The 13,546-nt window shown below is 47.4% G+C and overlaps 1 protein-coding gene across 1 annotated transcript in view; it reads right to left on the reverse strand.

Annotated features, from left to right (window-relative positions):
* Positions 1–9,213, reverse strand: part of LOC144735237 (sodium-dependent neutral amino acid transporter B(0)AT3-like) — a 47,070-nt gene extending 37,857 nt beyond the window's left edge. The window contains exons 1-2 of the mRNA XM_078617726.1: positions 8,773–9,213; positions 6,038–6,178 (exon numbers count right to left, since the gene is read on the reverse strand). Coding sequence (XP_078473852.1) covers positions 6,038–6,178; positions 8,773–8,908 — 277 coding nt within the window. The 5' untranslated portion in view covers positions 8,909–9,213. The remainder of the gene's footprint in view (positions 1–6,037; positions 6,179–8,772) is intronic.
* Between the last annotated feature and the right edge of the window lie 4,333 nt (positions 9,214–13,546).

Raw genomic sequence — 13,546 nt, forward strand, 5'->3', positions numbered from 1 at the left:
CTTTCTTGGTTTTACTTTCTTGGTTTACTTTCTTGGTTTTACTTTCTTGGTTTAACTTTCTTGGTTTAACTTTCTTGGTTTTACTTTCTTGGTTAACTTTCTTGGTTTAACTTTCTTGGTTTTACTTTCTTGGTTTAACTTTCTTGGTTTAACTTTCTTGGTTTTACTTTCTCGGTTTTACTTTCTTGGTTTACTTTCTCAGTTTTACTTTCTTGGTTTACTTTCTTGGTTTAACTTTCTTGGTTTAACTTTCTTGGTTTTACTTTCTTGGTTTTACTTTCTCGGTTTAACTTTCTTGGTTTAACTTTCTTGGTTTTACTTTCTTGGTTTAACTTTCTTGGTTTAACTTTCTTGGTTTAACTTTCTTGGTTTTACTTTCTTGGTTTTACTTTCTCGGTTTAACTTTCTTGGTTTTTCTTTCTCGGTTTAACTTTCTTGGTTTAACTTTCTTGGTTTTACTTTCTTGGTTTAACTTTCTTGGTTTAACTTTCTTGGTTTAACTTTCTTGGTTTAACTTTCTTGGTTTAACTTTCTTGGTTTTACTTTCTTGGTTTACTTTCTTGGTTTACTTTCTTGGTTTAACTTTCTTGGTTTAACTTTCTTGGTTTAACTTTCTTGGTTTTACTTTCTTGGTTTAACTTTCTTGGTTTAACTTTCTTGGTTTAACTTTCTTGGTTTTACTTTCTTGGTTTTACTTTCTTGGTTTACTTTCTCGGTTTACTTTCTTGGTTTAACTTTCTTGGTTTAACTTTCTTGGTTTTACTTTCTTGGTTTTACTTTCTTGGTTTACTTTCTTGGTTTTACTTTCTCGGTTTAACTTTCTTGGTTTTTCTTTCTCGGTTTAACTTTCTTGGTTTAACTTTCTTGGTTTTACTTTCTTGGTTTAACTTTCTTGGTTTAACTTTCTTGGTTTAACTTTCTTGGTTTTACTTTCTTGGTTTTACTTTCTCGGTTTACTTTCTTGGTTTAACTTTCTTGGTTTAACTTTCTTGGTTTAACTTTCTTGGTTTAAATTTCTTGGTTTAACTTTCTTGGTTTAACTTTCTTGGTTTAACTTTCTTGGTTTAACTTTCTTGGTTTTACTTTCTTGGTTTTACTTTCTTGGTTTAACTTTCTTGGTTTAACTTTCTTGGTTTAACTTTCTTGGTTTTACTTTCTTGGTTTACTTTCTTGGTTTACTTTCTTGGTTTAACTTTCTCGGTTTTACTTTCTCGGTTTTACTTTCTTGGTTTTACTTTCTTGGTTTTACTTTCTTGGTTTTACTTTCTCGGTTTACTTTCTTGGTTTACTTTCTTGGTTTAACTTTCTTGGTTTTACTTTCTTGGTTTTACTTTCTTGGTTTTACTTTCTCGGTTTACTTTCTTGGTTTACTTTCTTGGTTTAACTTTCTCGGTTTACTTTCTTGGTTTTACTTTCTCGGTTTTACTTTCTTGGTTTGACTTTCTTGGTTTAACTTTCTTGGTTTTACTTTCTTGGTTTACTTTCTCGGTTTACTTTCTTGGTTTAACTTTCTTGGTTTAACTTTCTTGGTTTTACTTTCTTGGTTTACTTTCTCGGTTTACTTTCTCGGTTTACTTTCTTGGTTTTACTTTCTCGGTTTTACTTTCTTGGTTTAACTTTCTTGGTTTAACTTTCTTGGTTTAACTTTCTTGGTTTTACTTTCTTGGTTTAACTTTCTTGGTTTTACTTTCTTGGTTTTTCTTTCTCGGTTTTACTTTCTTGGTTTTACTTTCTTGGTTTACTTTCTCGGTTTAACTTTCTTGGTTTAACTTTCTTGGTTTAACTTTCTTGGTTTAACTTTCTTGGTTTAACTTTCTTGGTTTTACTTTCTTGGTTTACTTTCTCGGTTTTACTTTCTTGGTTTGACTTTCTTGGTTTACTTTCTCGGTTTACTTTCTTGGTTTAACTTTCTTGGTTTTACTTTCTTGGTTTAACTTTCTTGGTTTTTCTTTCTCGGTTTTACTTTCTTGGTTTTACTTTCTTGGTTTACTTTCTCGGTTTAACTTTCTCGGTTTAACTTTCTTGGTTTAACTTTCTTGGTTTAACTTTCTTGGTTTTACTTTCTCGGTTTAACTTTCTTGGTTTTTCTTTCTCGGTTTAACTTTCTTTGTTTAACTTTCTTGGTTTTACTTTCTTGGTTTAACTTTCTTGGTTTAACTTTCTTGGTTTAACTTTCTTGGTTTAACTTTCTTGGTTTAACTTTCTTGGTTTTACTTTCTTGGTTTACTTTCTTGGTTTACTTTCTTGGTTTAACTTTCTTGGTTTAACTTTCTTGGTTTAACTTTCTTGGTTTTACTTTCTTGGTTTAACTTTCTTGGTTTAACTTTCTTGGTTTAACTTTCTTGGTTTTACTTTCTTGGTTTTACTTTCTTGGTTTACTTTCTCGGTTTACTTTCTTGGTTTAACTTTCTTGGTTTAACTTTCTTGGTTTTACTTTCTTGGTTTTACTTTCTTGGTTTACTTTCTTGGTTTTACTTTCTCGGTTTAACTTTCTTGGTTTTTCTTTCTCGGTTTAACTTTCTTGGTTTAACTTTCTTGGTTTTACTTTCTTGGTTTAACTTTCTTGGTTTAACTTTCTTGGTTTAACTTTCTTGGTTTTACTTTCTTGGTTTTACTTTCTCGGTTTACTTTCTTGGTTTAACTTTCTTGGTTTAACTTTCTTGGTTTAACTTTCTTGGTTTAACTTTCTTGGTTTAACTTTCTTGGTTTAACTTTCTTGGTTTAACTTTCTTGGTTTTACTTTCTTGGTTTTACTTTCTTGGTTTAACTTTCTTGGTTTAACTTTCTTGGTTTAACTTTCTTGGTTTTACTTTCTTGGTTTACTTTCTTGGTTTACTTTCTTGGTTTAACTTTCTCGGTTTTACTTTCTCGGTTTTACTTTCTTGGTTTTACTTTCTGGGTTTTACTTTCTTGGTTTTACTTTCTCGGTTTACTTCCTTGGTTTACTTTCTTGGTTTAACTTTCTTGGTTTTACTTTCTTGGTTTTACTTTCTTGGTTTTACTTTCTCGGTTTACTTTCTTGGTTTACTTTCTTGGTTTAACTTTCTCGGTTTACTTTCTTGGTTTTACTTTCTCGGTTCTACTTTCTTGGTTTGACTTTCTTGGTTTAACTTTCTTGGTTTTACTTTCTTGGTTTACTTTCTCGGTTTACTTTCTTGGTTTAACTTGCTTGGTTTAACTTTCTTGGTTTTACTTTCTTGGTTTACTTTCTCGGTTTACTTTCTCGGTTTACTTTCTTGGTTTTACTTTCTCGGTTTTACTTTCTTGGTTTAACTTTCTTGGTTTAACTTTCTTGGTTTAACTTTCTTGGTTTTACTTTCTTGGTTTAACTTTCTTGGTTTTTCTTTCTCGGTTTTACTTTCTTGGTTTTACTTTCTTGGTTTACTTTCTCGGTTTAACTTTCTTGGTTTAACTTTCTTGGTTTAACTTTCTTGGTTTAACTTTCTTGATTTAACTTTCTTGGTTTTACTTTCTTGGTTTACTTTCTCGGTTTTACTTTCTTGGTTTGACTTTCTTGGTTTACTTTCTCGGTTTACTTTCTTGGTTTAACTTTCTTGGTTTAACTTTCTTGGTTTTACTTTCTTGGTTTTACTTTCTCGGTTTACTTTCTCGGTTTACTTTCTTGGTTTTACTTTCTCGGTTTTACTTTCTTGGTTTGACTTTCTTGGTTTTTCTTTCTTCACTTCGCCTTTTGTTATTTTGGTGACAGCCCCCCGGGGGGCACTCTGCAGCTTTGACTGTTCTCCTCCTCCTCATCACCATCTCACGAGCTCTCGCCTGGGGACGCAGTCAGACTACCACCACGCATGGCGAGTAACTGTGGCGTGGTGAGTGTGTGGCCTGGTGAGTGTGTGTTTCTGTGTGTGTCGTGGCGAGTGTGTGTCAGGGTGAGTGTGTGTCGTGGTGAGTGTATCGTGGTGAGTGTGTGGTTCTGTGTGTGTCGTCGTGAGTGTGTATCAGGGTGAGTGTGTGTTTCTGTGTGTGTCGTGGTGAGTGTGTGGTTCTCTGTGTGTCGTGGTGAGTGTGTGGTGTGTGAGTGGTCTGAGTGAGTGGTGTGAGTGAGTTGTGTGAGTGAGTGGGGTGTGTGTGGTGTGAGTGAGTGGTGTGAGTGAGTGTGGTGTGAGTGAGTGGGGTGAGTGAGTGTGGTGTGAGTGAGTGGTGTGAGGTGGTGTGAGTGAGTGTGGTGTGAGTGAGTGGTGTGATTGAGTGTGGTGTGAGTGAGTGTGGTGTGAGTGAGTGGGGTTAGCGAGTGGTGAGTGGTGTGAGTGAGTGGGTGAGTGAGTGGTGTGTGTGAGTGGTGAGTGAGTGAGTGGTGTGAGTGAGTGGTGTGAGTGACTGAGTGGTGTGAGTAAAGGTGTGAGTGGAGTGGGTGAGTGAATGAGTGGTGTGAGTGAGTGGTGTGAGTGAGTGGTGTGAGTGAGTGGTGTGAGTAAGTGGTGTGAGTGAGAGGTGTGAGTGAGTAAGGGTGTGAGTGGAGTGAGTGGTCTGAGTGAGTGGTGTGAGTGAGTGGTGTAAGTGAGTGTGGTGAGTGAGTGTGGTGTGAGTGAGTGAATTGGGTGAGTGAGTGTGATGTGATTGAGTGGTGTAAGTGAGTGGGGTGAGTGAGTGTGGTGTGAGTTAGTGGGGTGAGTGAGTGGGGTGAGTGAGTGGTGTGAGTGGAGTAAGTGGTGTGAGTGGAGTGAGTGGTGTGAGTGAGTGGTGTGAGTGAGTGGGGTGAGTGAGTGTGGTGTGAGTGAGTGAGTGGGGTGAGTGAGTGGGGTGAGTGAGTGCTGTGAGGGTGATGTGAGTGAGTGGTGTGAGAGAGTGAGTGGTGTGAGTGAGTGAGTGGTGTGAGTGAGTGAGGGTGTGAGTAGAGTGAGTGGTGTGAGTGAGTGGTGTAAGTGAGTGGGGTGAGTGAGTGTTGTGAGTGAGTGAGTGGTGTGAGTGAGCGAGTGGGGTGAGTGAGTGGTGTGAGTGAGTGTGGTGTGAGTGAGTGGGGTGAGTGAGTGGTGTAAGTGAGTGAGTGGGGTGAGTGAGTGTGATGTGAGTGAGTGAGTGGGGTGAGTGAGTGGTGTGAGTGAGTGTGGTGTGAGTGAGCGAGTGGGGTGAGTGAGTGTGATGTGAGTGAGTGAGTGGTGTGAGTGAGTGAGTGGGGTGAGTGAGTGGGGTGAGTGAGTGCTGTGAGTGTGATGTGAGTGGTGTTAGTGAGTGAGTGGTGTAACTGAGTGGGGTGAGTGAGTGAGTGTGGTGTGAGTGAGTGGGGTGAGTGAGTGGTGTGAGTGAGTGGTGTGAGTGAGTGGTGTGAGTGAGTGAGTGTGATGTGAGTGTGATGTGAGTGAGTGGGGTGAGTGAGTGTGATGTGAGTCAGTGAGTGGTGTTAGTGAGCGAGTGGGGTGGGTGAGTGGTGTGAGTGAGTGAGTGAGTGTGATGTGAGTGAGTGAGTGGTGTGAGTGAGTGAGTGGTGTGAGTGAGTGAGTGGGGTGAGTGAGTGTGATGTGAGTGAGTGAGTGGTGTGAGTGAGTGGAGTGAGTGAATGTGATGTGAGTGAGTGAGTGGTGTGAGTGAGCGAGTGGTGTGAGTGAGTGAGTGGTGTGAGTGAGTGAGTGTGATGTGAGTGAGTGAGTGGTGTGAGTGTGATGTGAGTGAGTGGTGTGAGTGAGCGAGTGGGGTGGGTGAGTGGTGTGAGTGAGTGAGTGAGTGTGATGTGAGTGAGTGAGTGGTGTGAGTGAGCGAGTGGGGTGGATGAGTGGTGTGAGTGAGCGAGTGGGGTGGGTGAGTGGTGTGAGTGAGCGAGTGGTGTGAGTGAGTGAGTGTGATGTGAGTGAGTGAGTGGTGTGAGTGAGCGAGTGGTGTGAGTGAGTGAGTGGTGTGAGTGAGTGAGTGTGATGTGAGTGAGTGAGTGGTGTGAGTGTGATGTGAGTGAGTGAGTGGTGTGAGTGAGCGAGTGGGATGGGTGAGTGGTGTGAGTGAGTGAGTGAGTGTGATGTGAGTGAGTGAGTTTTGTGAGTAAGCGAGTGGGGTGGGTGGGTGAGTGAGTGAGTGAGTGGGGGTCTCGTACCCACGCCGCCCAGGAGGGGGTGGATGGTATTCCACACCCCGACGCTTCCCCTGCGCAGCCGCTGCCCGATGGCCAGCTCGAGGTGGAATATCGGGATCCCCTCCACCACGAGCGCGATGAGGTAGGGGATGAGGAAGGCGCCTGTGGGGGGAAGGGGCGCAGAGGTGGCCGACGAGGAGGAGGATGATGATGGGAGAGATGGAGGGGCCGGGGATGGAAAGAGATTTGGGGAGATGGAGCGGAGAGATAAAAATGGTTACCATCACAGTTTAGATCGTCGTCCTTGATCCGCACCTCCGATGAGCACAGCTGCCTACGCACGGTGCGAAAGAAGTTCAACACGCACACACAGACGTCGGCAGGCCGAGTGTGGTGGTGGTGGTGAGGCTTGGTGTGGGTAACTCCCACGTCTTCTTCCGAGCTCTGCTGTTCAGCATGAAAGAGCACTCGAGAGCTCCCTCTCGTACTGAAGGCCTCTTCCCGTGGCAGTGGTTTGAGCCGACACTTGCAGGGCCGCGCCTTTTACTCGACATCATCATTAACTCAGCCAGGCCGTGGCCGCTGTGACCCAGCGCTGTGGAGTCACCAGCGAGGGTTGGTGGAGCACACACAGATGGGCGGTGAGACTCCCTTCCCCGTGGGCGTCGAGGAGGAGCCGTGCCCTGGCTTCCACATCGAGTGGACTAGTCGCCATCTTTTCACTCCATCTTGACGGGGATAGAGCGTTGCCCCCTCGTGCAAGGCTTGGGGGTTTCTCTGGGCGCTCCGCTTTTCTCTTCCCCACGAGAATAACAAATACGACAAAAACAACTCTTCACTCGTTGGGGTTGAAAATATATGGAATAAAAAACAAAAGTAGTGATGACAGAACCCTCCTGAAAACGAGTCATGCAAGTCAGCGTGGCCCTTTTTGATAAATAATTATTACTTTCACGGAGTCGACATTGTAAGCGCGAATCGTGGGTGAACAATTTCGCCTCTTTACCCCGTGGGTCATGGATCTAAGCTGTTCTGTGTCACCATTACCAACCATTACTACCAGCACCACTAGAGCAGAGATGGAGTGATGTGGTACAGGAGGACGTGGAGCTGAGTGAACTTGCCTATGACTCGTACCAGCGGTGTCAAGATCGGCCTCTGTGGAGGAGGCTCGTGAAGGACGCTACTGGGCAGTTGGAGGCAGTCGCCCTCCAACAACAACGGAGGGCGAAGGAGCGACGTTCACAACAACTAGCGGAGCGCCGGGTGGCTAAAGCACAGCAAGTTGGTACAGTAGGGGGCACAGGTGGTGCATCAGCCAGTCATCTCAGTCATCTCAGTCAGTCGACCCGTGGCACCTGGGTCTGCCCCGTGACCTCCTGCCAGCGGGCGTTCGACATTTCACGTGGCTTCAAGGTGCACACGGCCTGGCACAAGCGTCGTGGTGACGTCATCGCCACTTCGTGGCGAATGGCGGTTGTTGTTGGTGGTGATGGTCGTAATGATGGTGGTGTTGATGGTAGTAATGATGGTGGTGGTGATGGTTGTGGTGCCTGGTGGTGACGGTGGTGACGGTAGTCATGGTCGTGATGATCGTCGTGACGGTCGTGATGATGATATGATTGTGCTGGTGATGGTGGTGGTGATGGTGATAGTGATGATGATATGATTGTGGTGGTGATGGTGGTGGTAGATTAATAATGGTGGTGGTGGATGTGGCTCCGCTAGTGGTGGTGCTGTTACCTGTGAAATGTACATTTACATTCGGGCTGAAACGGAATCACAAATTGATTGGGGTTGGTGGAACACACAAAGAATCACGCAGGTGAGCGGTCTCACACTTGAAGGTGAATGAGTCTCACAGGTGAGTGAGTGAGTCTCACACACACAGGTGAGTGAGTCTCACAGGTGAGTGAGTCTCACAGGTGAGTGAGTGAGTCTCACAGGTGAGTGAGTCTCACAGGTGAGTGAGTGAGTCTCACACACAGGTGAGTGAGTATCACAGGTGAGTGAGTCTCACAGGTGAGTGAGTCTCACAGGTGAGTGAGTCTCACAGGTGAGTGAGTGAGTCTCACACACAGGTGAGTGGGTATCACAGGTGAGTGAGTCTCACAGGTGAGTGAGTGAGTCTCACAGGTGAGTGAGTCTCACAGGTGAGTGAGTCTCACACACACGTGAGTGAGTCTCACACACACAGGTGAGTGAGTGAGTCTCACAGGTGAGTGAGTCTCACAGGTGAGTGAGTGAGTCTCACAGGTGAGTAAGTCTCACAGGTGAGTGAGTGAGTCTCACAGGTGAGTGAGTGAGTCTCACAGGTGAGTGAGACTCACAGGTGAGTGAGTGAGTCACACAGGTGAGTGTGTCTCACGGGTGAGTGAGTGAGTCACACAGGTGAGTGAGTGAGTCTCACACACAGGTGAGTGAGTCTCACAGGTGAGTGAGTCTCACAGGTGAGTGAGGCTCACAAGTGAGTGAGTCTCACAGGTGAGTGAGTCTCACCGGTGAGTGAGTGAGTCTCACCGGTGAGTGAGCCTCACAGGTGAGTGAGTCTCACAGGTGAGTGAGTCACACCAGTGAGTGAGTCTCACAGTTGAGTGAGTCTCACAGCTGAGTGAGTGAGTCTCACACACGGAGGTGAGTGAGTCTCACAGGTGAGTGAGTCTCACAGGTGAGTGAGTGAGTCTCACAGCTGAGTGAGTGAGTCTCACACACGGAGGTGAGTGAGTCTCACAGGTGAGTGAGTGAGAGAGCCTCACCTCCGCCGTACGTCTGGCACAGGTACGGGAAGCGCCACACGTTGCCGAGTCCGACGGCGAAGCCCACGCAGGTGAGGATGTACTGCACCTTGTTGTCCCAGCGCGGCCGCTCTTCGTCCACCACGGGGCCCCCCATATCCTCCGCTCTCAGTATCCCCTCTCTCACTACCCCCTCTCTCTCTCGCTATCCCCTCTCTCGCTACCCCCTCTCTCTCAGTATCCCCTCTCTCGCTATCCCCTCTTTCGCTATCCCCTCTCTCGCTACCCCCTTTCTCTCGCTATCCCCTCTCTCGCTACCCCTCTCTCTCAGTATCCCCTCTCTCGCTATCACCTCTCTGGCTACCCCCACTCTCCGCGTGTTTGTGTCGCCTGCAGAGAGAGCGAGCGAGGGGGTCGCCTCCTGCCCACTGGTCGCTCTCTCGAGTGCGGGGAGATTCTCAGCCCCAGGTGCAGGGGTGGGGGGAGGGGGGCGGGGGGGAATCTTAGCCCCAGGTGCAGGGGTGGGGGGAGGGGCATTTGCATAAGAGGGGGGTTGGGGGTCAAGGAACGACATTTGCATAATACGCTAAATGGGTAAAGGGTTAGGGTTTGACCGTCGCCATTTCAATGGTCGCTATAGACAGCCCCTGCAGAGTGCCTAATATTTGGCCTACTCTTCCGCGCTGTAGGCGAGACGTCTTGTAAGACGTGGGAGTTCCCACGCGTTACCCCACCACGCTGTAGACGAGACGTCTTGTAAGACGTGGGAGTTCCCACGCGTTACCCCACCACGCTGTAGGCGAGACGTCTTGTAGTCCGTGACTCTGCTTGGACCTGTATACATTATGAGTGTACGTATTTTGAACTTCATTCGTACCGTACGTCGCCAGCCGTACTATATCGGAAGTGCTAATATGATAAGGCGTGGGGAAGGATGTCAGCAACCTGCCGCTCCGGGAGATCGAACGAGAAGCGATGATGTTAGCGACTTCACTGTGTGCAGTTTGTTTTACCGGGTAAGGCCCCGGCAGAAGCGACCCGCAGGTCACGGACGAGATGCCTGCGGGCGGCTACCTGCGGCTCTTGGAATGCCGAGTTTGTTACCGAATTCGAAAACCCGGTTCTTCTCCCCCCCGTGACGGCCATCGTGTGGAGATGTCACATCAGTCAAACATCTCTCAAGGCCATCGTTTTGAGATGTCACAGCAGCCAGACATCTCTCAAGACCATCGTGTGGAGATGTTACAGCAGTCAAACATCTCTAAACTCCATCGTGTGGAGATGTCACAGCAGTCAAACATCTCTCAACACCATCGTGTCGAGATGTCACAGCAGTCAAACATCTCTCAAGGCCATCGTGTGGAGATGTCACAGCAGTCAAACATCTCTCAAGGCCATCGTGTGGAGATGTCACAGCAGTCAAACATCTCTCAAGGCCATCGTGTGGAGATGTCACAGCAGTCAAACATCTCTCAAGGCCATCGTGTCGAGATGTCACAGCAGTCAAACATCTCTCTCAAGACCATCGTGTGGAGATGTCACAGCAGTCAAACATCTCTCAAGGCCATCGTGTCGAGATGTCACAGCAGTCAAACATCTCTCTCAAGACCATCGTGTGGAGATGTCACAGCAGTCAAACATCTCTCAAGGCCATCGTGTGGAGATGTCACAGCAGTCAAACATCTATCTCAAGGCCATCGTGTGGAGATGTTACAACAGTCAAACATCTCTCAAGGCCATCGTGTGGAGATGTCACAGCAGTCAAACATCTCTCAACGCCATCGTGTGGAGATGTCACAGCAGTCAAACATCTCTCAACACCATCGTGTCGAGATGTCACAGCAGTCAAACATCTCTCAAGGTCATCGTGTGGAGATGTCACAGCAGTCAAACATCTCTCAACGCCATCGTGTGGAGATGTCACAGCAGTCAAACATCTCTCAAAGCCATCGTGTGGAGATGTCACAGCAGTCAAACATCTCTCAAGGCCATCGTGTGGAGATGTCACAGCAGTCAAACATCTCTCAAGGTCATCGTGTGGAGATGTCACAGCAGTAAAACATCTCTCAAGGCCATCGTGTGGAGATGTCACAGCAGTCAAACATCTCTCAAGGCCATCGTGTGGAGATGTCACAGCAGTCAAACATCTCTCAAGGCCATCGTGTGGAGATGTCACAGCAGTCAAACATCTCTCTCAAGGCCATCGTGTGGAGATGTCACAGTAGTCAAACATCTCTCAAGGTCATCGTGTGGAGATGTCACAGCAGTCAAACATCTCTCAAGGCCATCGTGTGGAGATGTTACGGCAGTCAAACATCTCTCAAGGCCATCGCGTGGAGATGTCACAGCAGTCAAACATCTCTCTCAAGACCATCGTGTGGAGATGTCACAGCAGTCAAACATCTCTCAAGGCCATCGTGTGGAGATGTTACGGCAGTCAAACATCTCTCAAGGCCATCGTGTGGAGATGTCACAGCAGTCAAACATCTCTCAAGGCCATCGTGTGGAGATGTCACGGCAGTCAAACATCTCTCAAGGCCATCGTGTGGAGATGTCACAGCAGTCAAACATCTCTCAAGGCCATCGTGTGGAGATGTCACAGCAGTCAAACATCTCTCTCAAGGCCATCGTGTGGAGATGTCACAGCAGTCAAACATCTCTCAAGGCCATCGTGTGGAGATGTCACAGCAGTCAAACATCTCTCTCAAGGCCATCGTGTGGAGATGTCACAGCAGTCAAACATCTCTCAAGGCAATCGTGTGGAGATGTCACAGCAGTCAAACATCTCTCTCAAAGCCATCGTGTGGAGATGTTACAGCAGTCAAACATCTCTCAACGCCATCGTGTGGAGATGTCACAGCAGTCAAACATCTCTCAAGGCCATCGTGTGGAGATGTCACAGCACTCAAACATCTCTCAAGGCCATCGTGTGGAGATGTTACAGCAGCCAGACATCTCTCTCAACGCCTGCTGTTGATTCTAAATGTGGAGTTGGGGGGGGGGGGACTTAGAGGACCTGGATAAATATCCAGGCGACCACGGAGAGAGAGAGACACGCGCACACTCCAAATATACAGCAGGGATCGAGCCCACGACATCCTGTATAGCGGGTGAGGTAGTTAACATGTCGCCACCTCCTTGCTGATGACGGTGACGACGTGAATGCGCTGTGACTGGCTGCAGGAGGCCGAGGCAATGTAGAAAATCAGTCAGCACAAAAACACAAAGACAAAGGCCCCCCGGATAGCCTCCACAGACTGTTGAGACAAGGACTGTTAGCGAGTAGTACCTGTGAAGGCACACGAGGGGGTAGGTGGGCAGCACCACGCCCGGCCGCCTTTGTCTCCCCGGGTACTGTTAGTAGTGAGTTGGAAGAGAACTCGGGTAGCCGGGTTCGTGGTGCAGTGCGCTGGCGATTACGCCACCGCTCCCCACACCCACACACATTCACTCTCACACAGACCGACAAACATTAACAGCTTTTCGCACACACTCAGTAACACATTGACAGCGTATCACCCGCAGATAGTGAGCACACATAGCTACTCATCACACATTGATACTCATCACACATACCCTACATATTCTTACCGTGGGGACTTAGCTGGTAACATAAAACATTGTTTAGTTTATACACTCACCACACGGAGATGCCACAGACACCTCATACACAAACAAAGTTCCCCCGCATAGCCTCTAACAGGGGTGCATCGAGGAGCCGTGCAGTACGGCGAGTGGACTAATCTCCATCTGTTCCACTTGTACGGGGATAAAGCGCTGCTCCCTCGTGCTCCGCTTTCCTCCTCCCCACGTGAATAACAAACACAACAACAACAACATCTCGTCATTAATCGGCTCAAAACTTTATGAAATAAAAACCCAAATGTGGCGGCAGGGGCCTCTTGAAAACGAATCCTGTGACTCAGCGTGGCTCTCCTGGATTAATAATAATAAGTACAACTCCACATTTACAAATTCCTCCACATCTTCTTGTACCACATCAGCTCCATCTCAACTCTGGCCCGTGATGCGCCTATTTAGCACCCTCTATCCGGCCAAGCAAAATCTGTTTGGGCACGCGGTGGCTGGGTATGCGGTAGCTGGACACGCGGTGGCTGGGCACGCGGTGGCTGGGTATGCGGTGGCTGGGCAAGCGGTGGCTGGGTATGTGGTGGCTGGGTATGTGGTGGCTGTGCACGCGGTGGCTGGGTATGCGGTGGCTGGGCACGTGGTGGCTGGGCATGCGGGCAACATGACCCAGCCTCACTCGTCAGAGGAGCTCACTGATGGACTGTGTTCAGATCCTTCAAGGATTTATGAGATCCTCACCACAATCCAGCCTGCAAGTTAAACCCAGGATGGATCGGAGACAGGTCAGCCTGAATGTTTCTAACCGGCGTCGATGTTTCATTCGAGGGGTTCACGTTTCGCAAGCGTAGAGAAGGGAGGGCATGACTGTGGTCGAGAAGACCCGAATCTTCATGTGGAGTGACAGACCAGGTCGCTCCGACGCAGTATTATTCAGTCGATGAAAGATAATGCCGCTCGACTGATTCGGAGTGACGCCTTTGCTGTCAAACCGGAGCTAATCATAAGCACACTGCCCACACTCTCACACAAAGACAAAGATCCCCTGTATAGCCTGAACAGACTGTTGGGTAAAGTGCTGTTAGCGAGCACCTACAAAGGCCGGCGCAGCACACGAGGGGGTGGTTGGCCAACACCACGCCCGGCTGCATTTGTCTCCCTAGCGGCGATGTTTACACATCAAACCAGGTACTCATTTGAGCCTGAG

This window comes from Lampetra planeri, chromosome 54 (genome assembly GCF_965212315.1).
Source record: "Lampetra planeri chromosome 54, kcLamPlan1.2.h2, whole genome shotgun sequence".
In the NCBI taxonomy this organism is placed as follows: domain Eukaryota; kingdom Metazoa; phylum Chordata; class Hyperoartia; order Petromyzontiformes; family Petromyzontidae; genus Lampetra; species Lampetra planeri.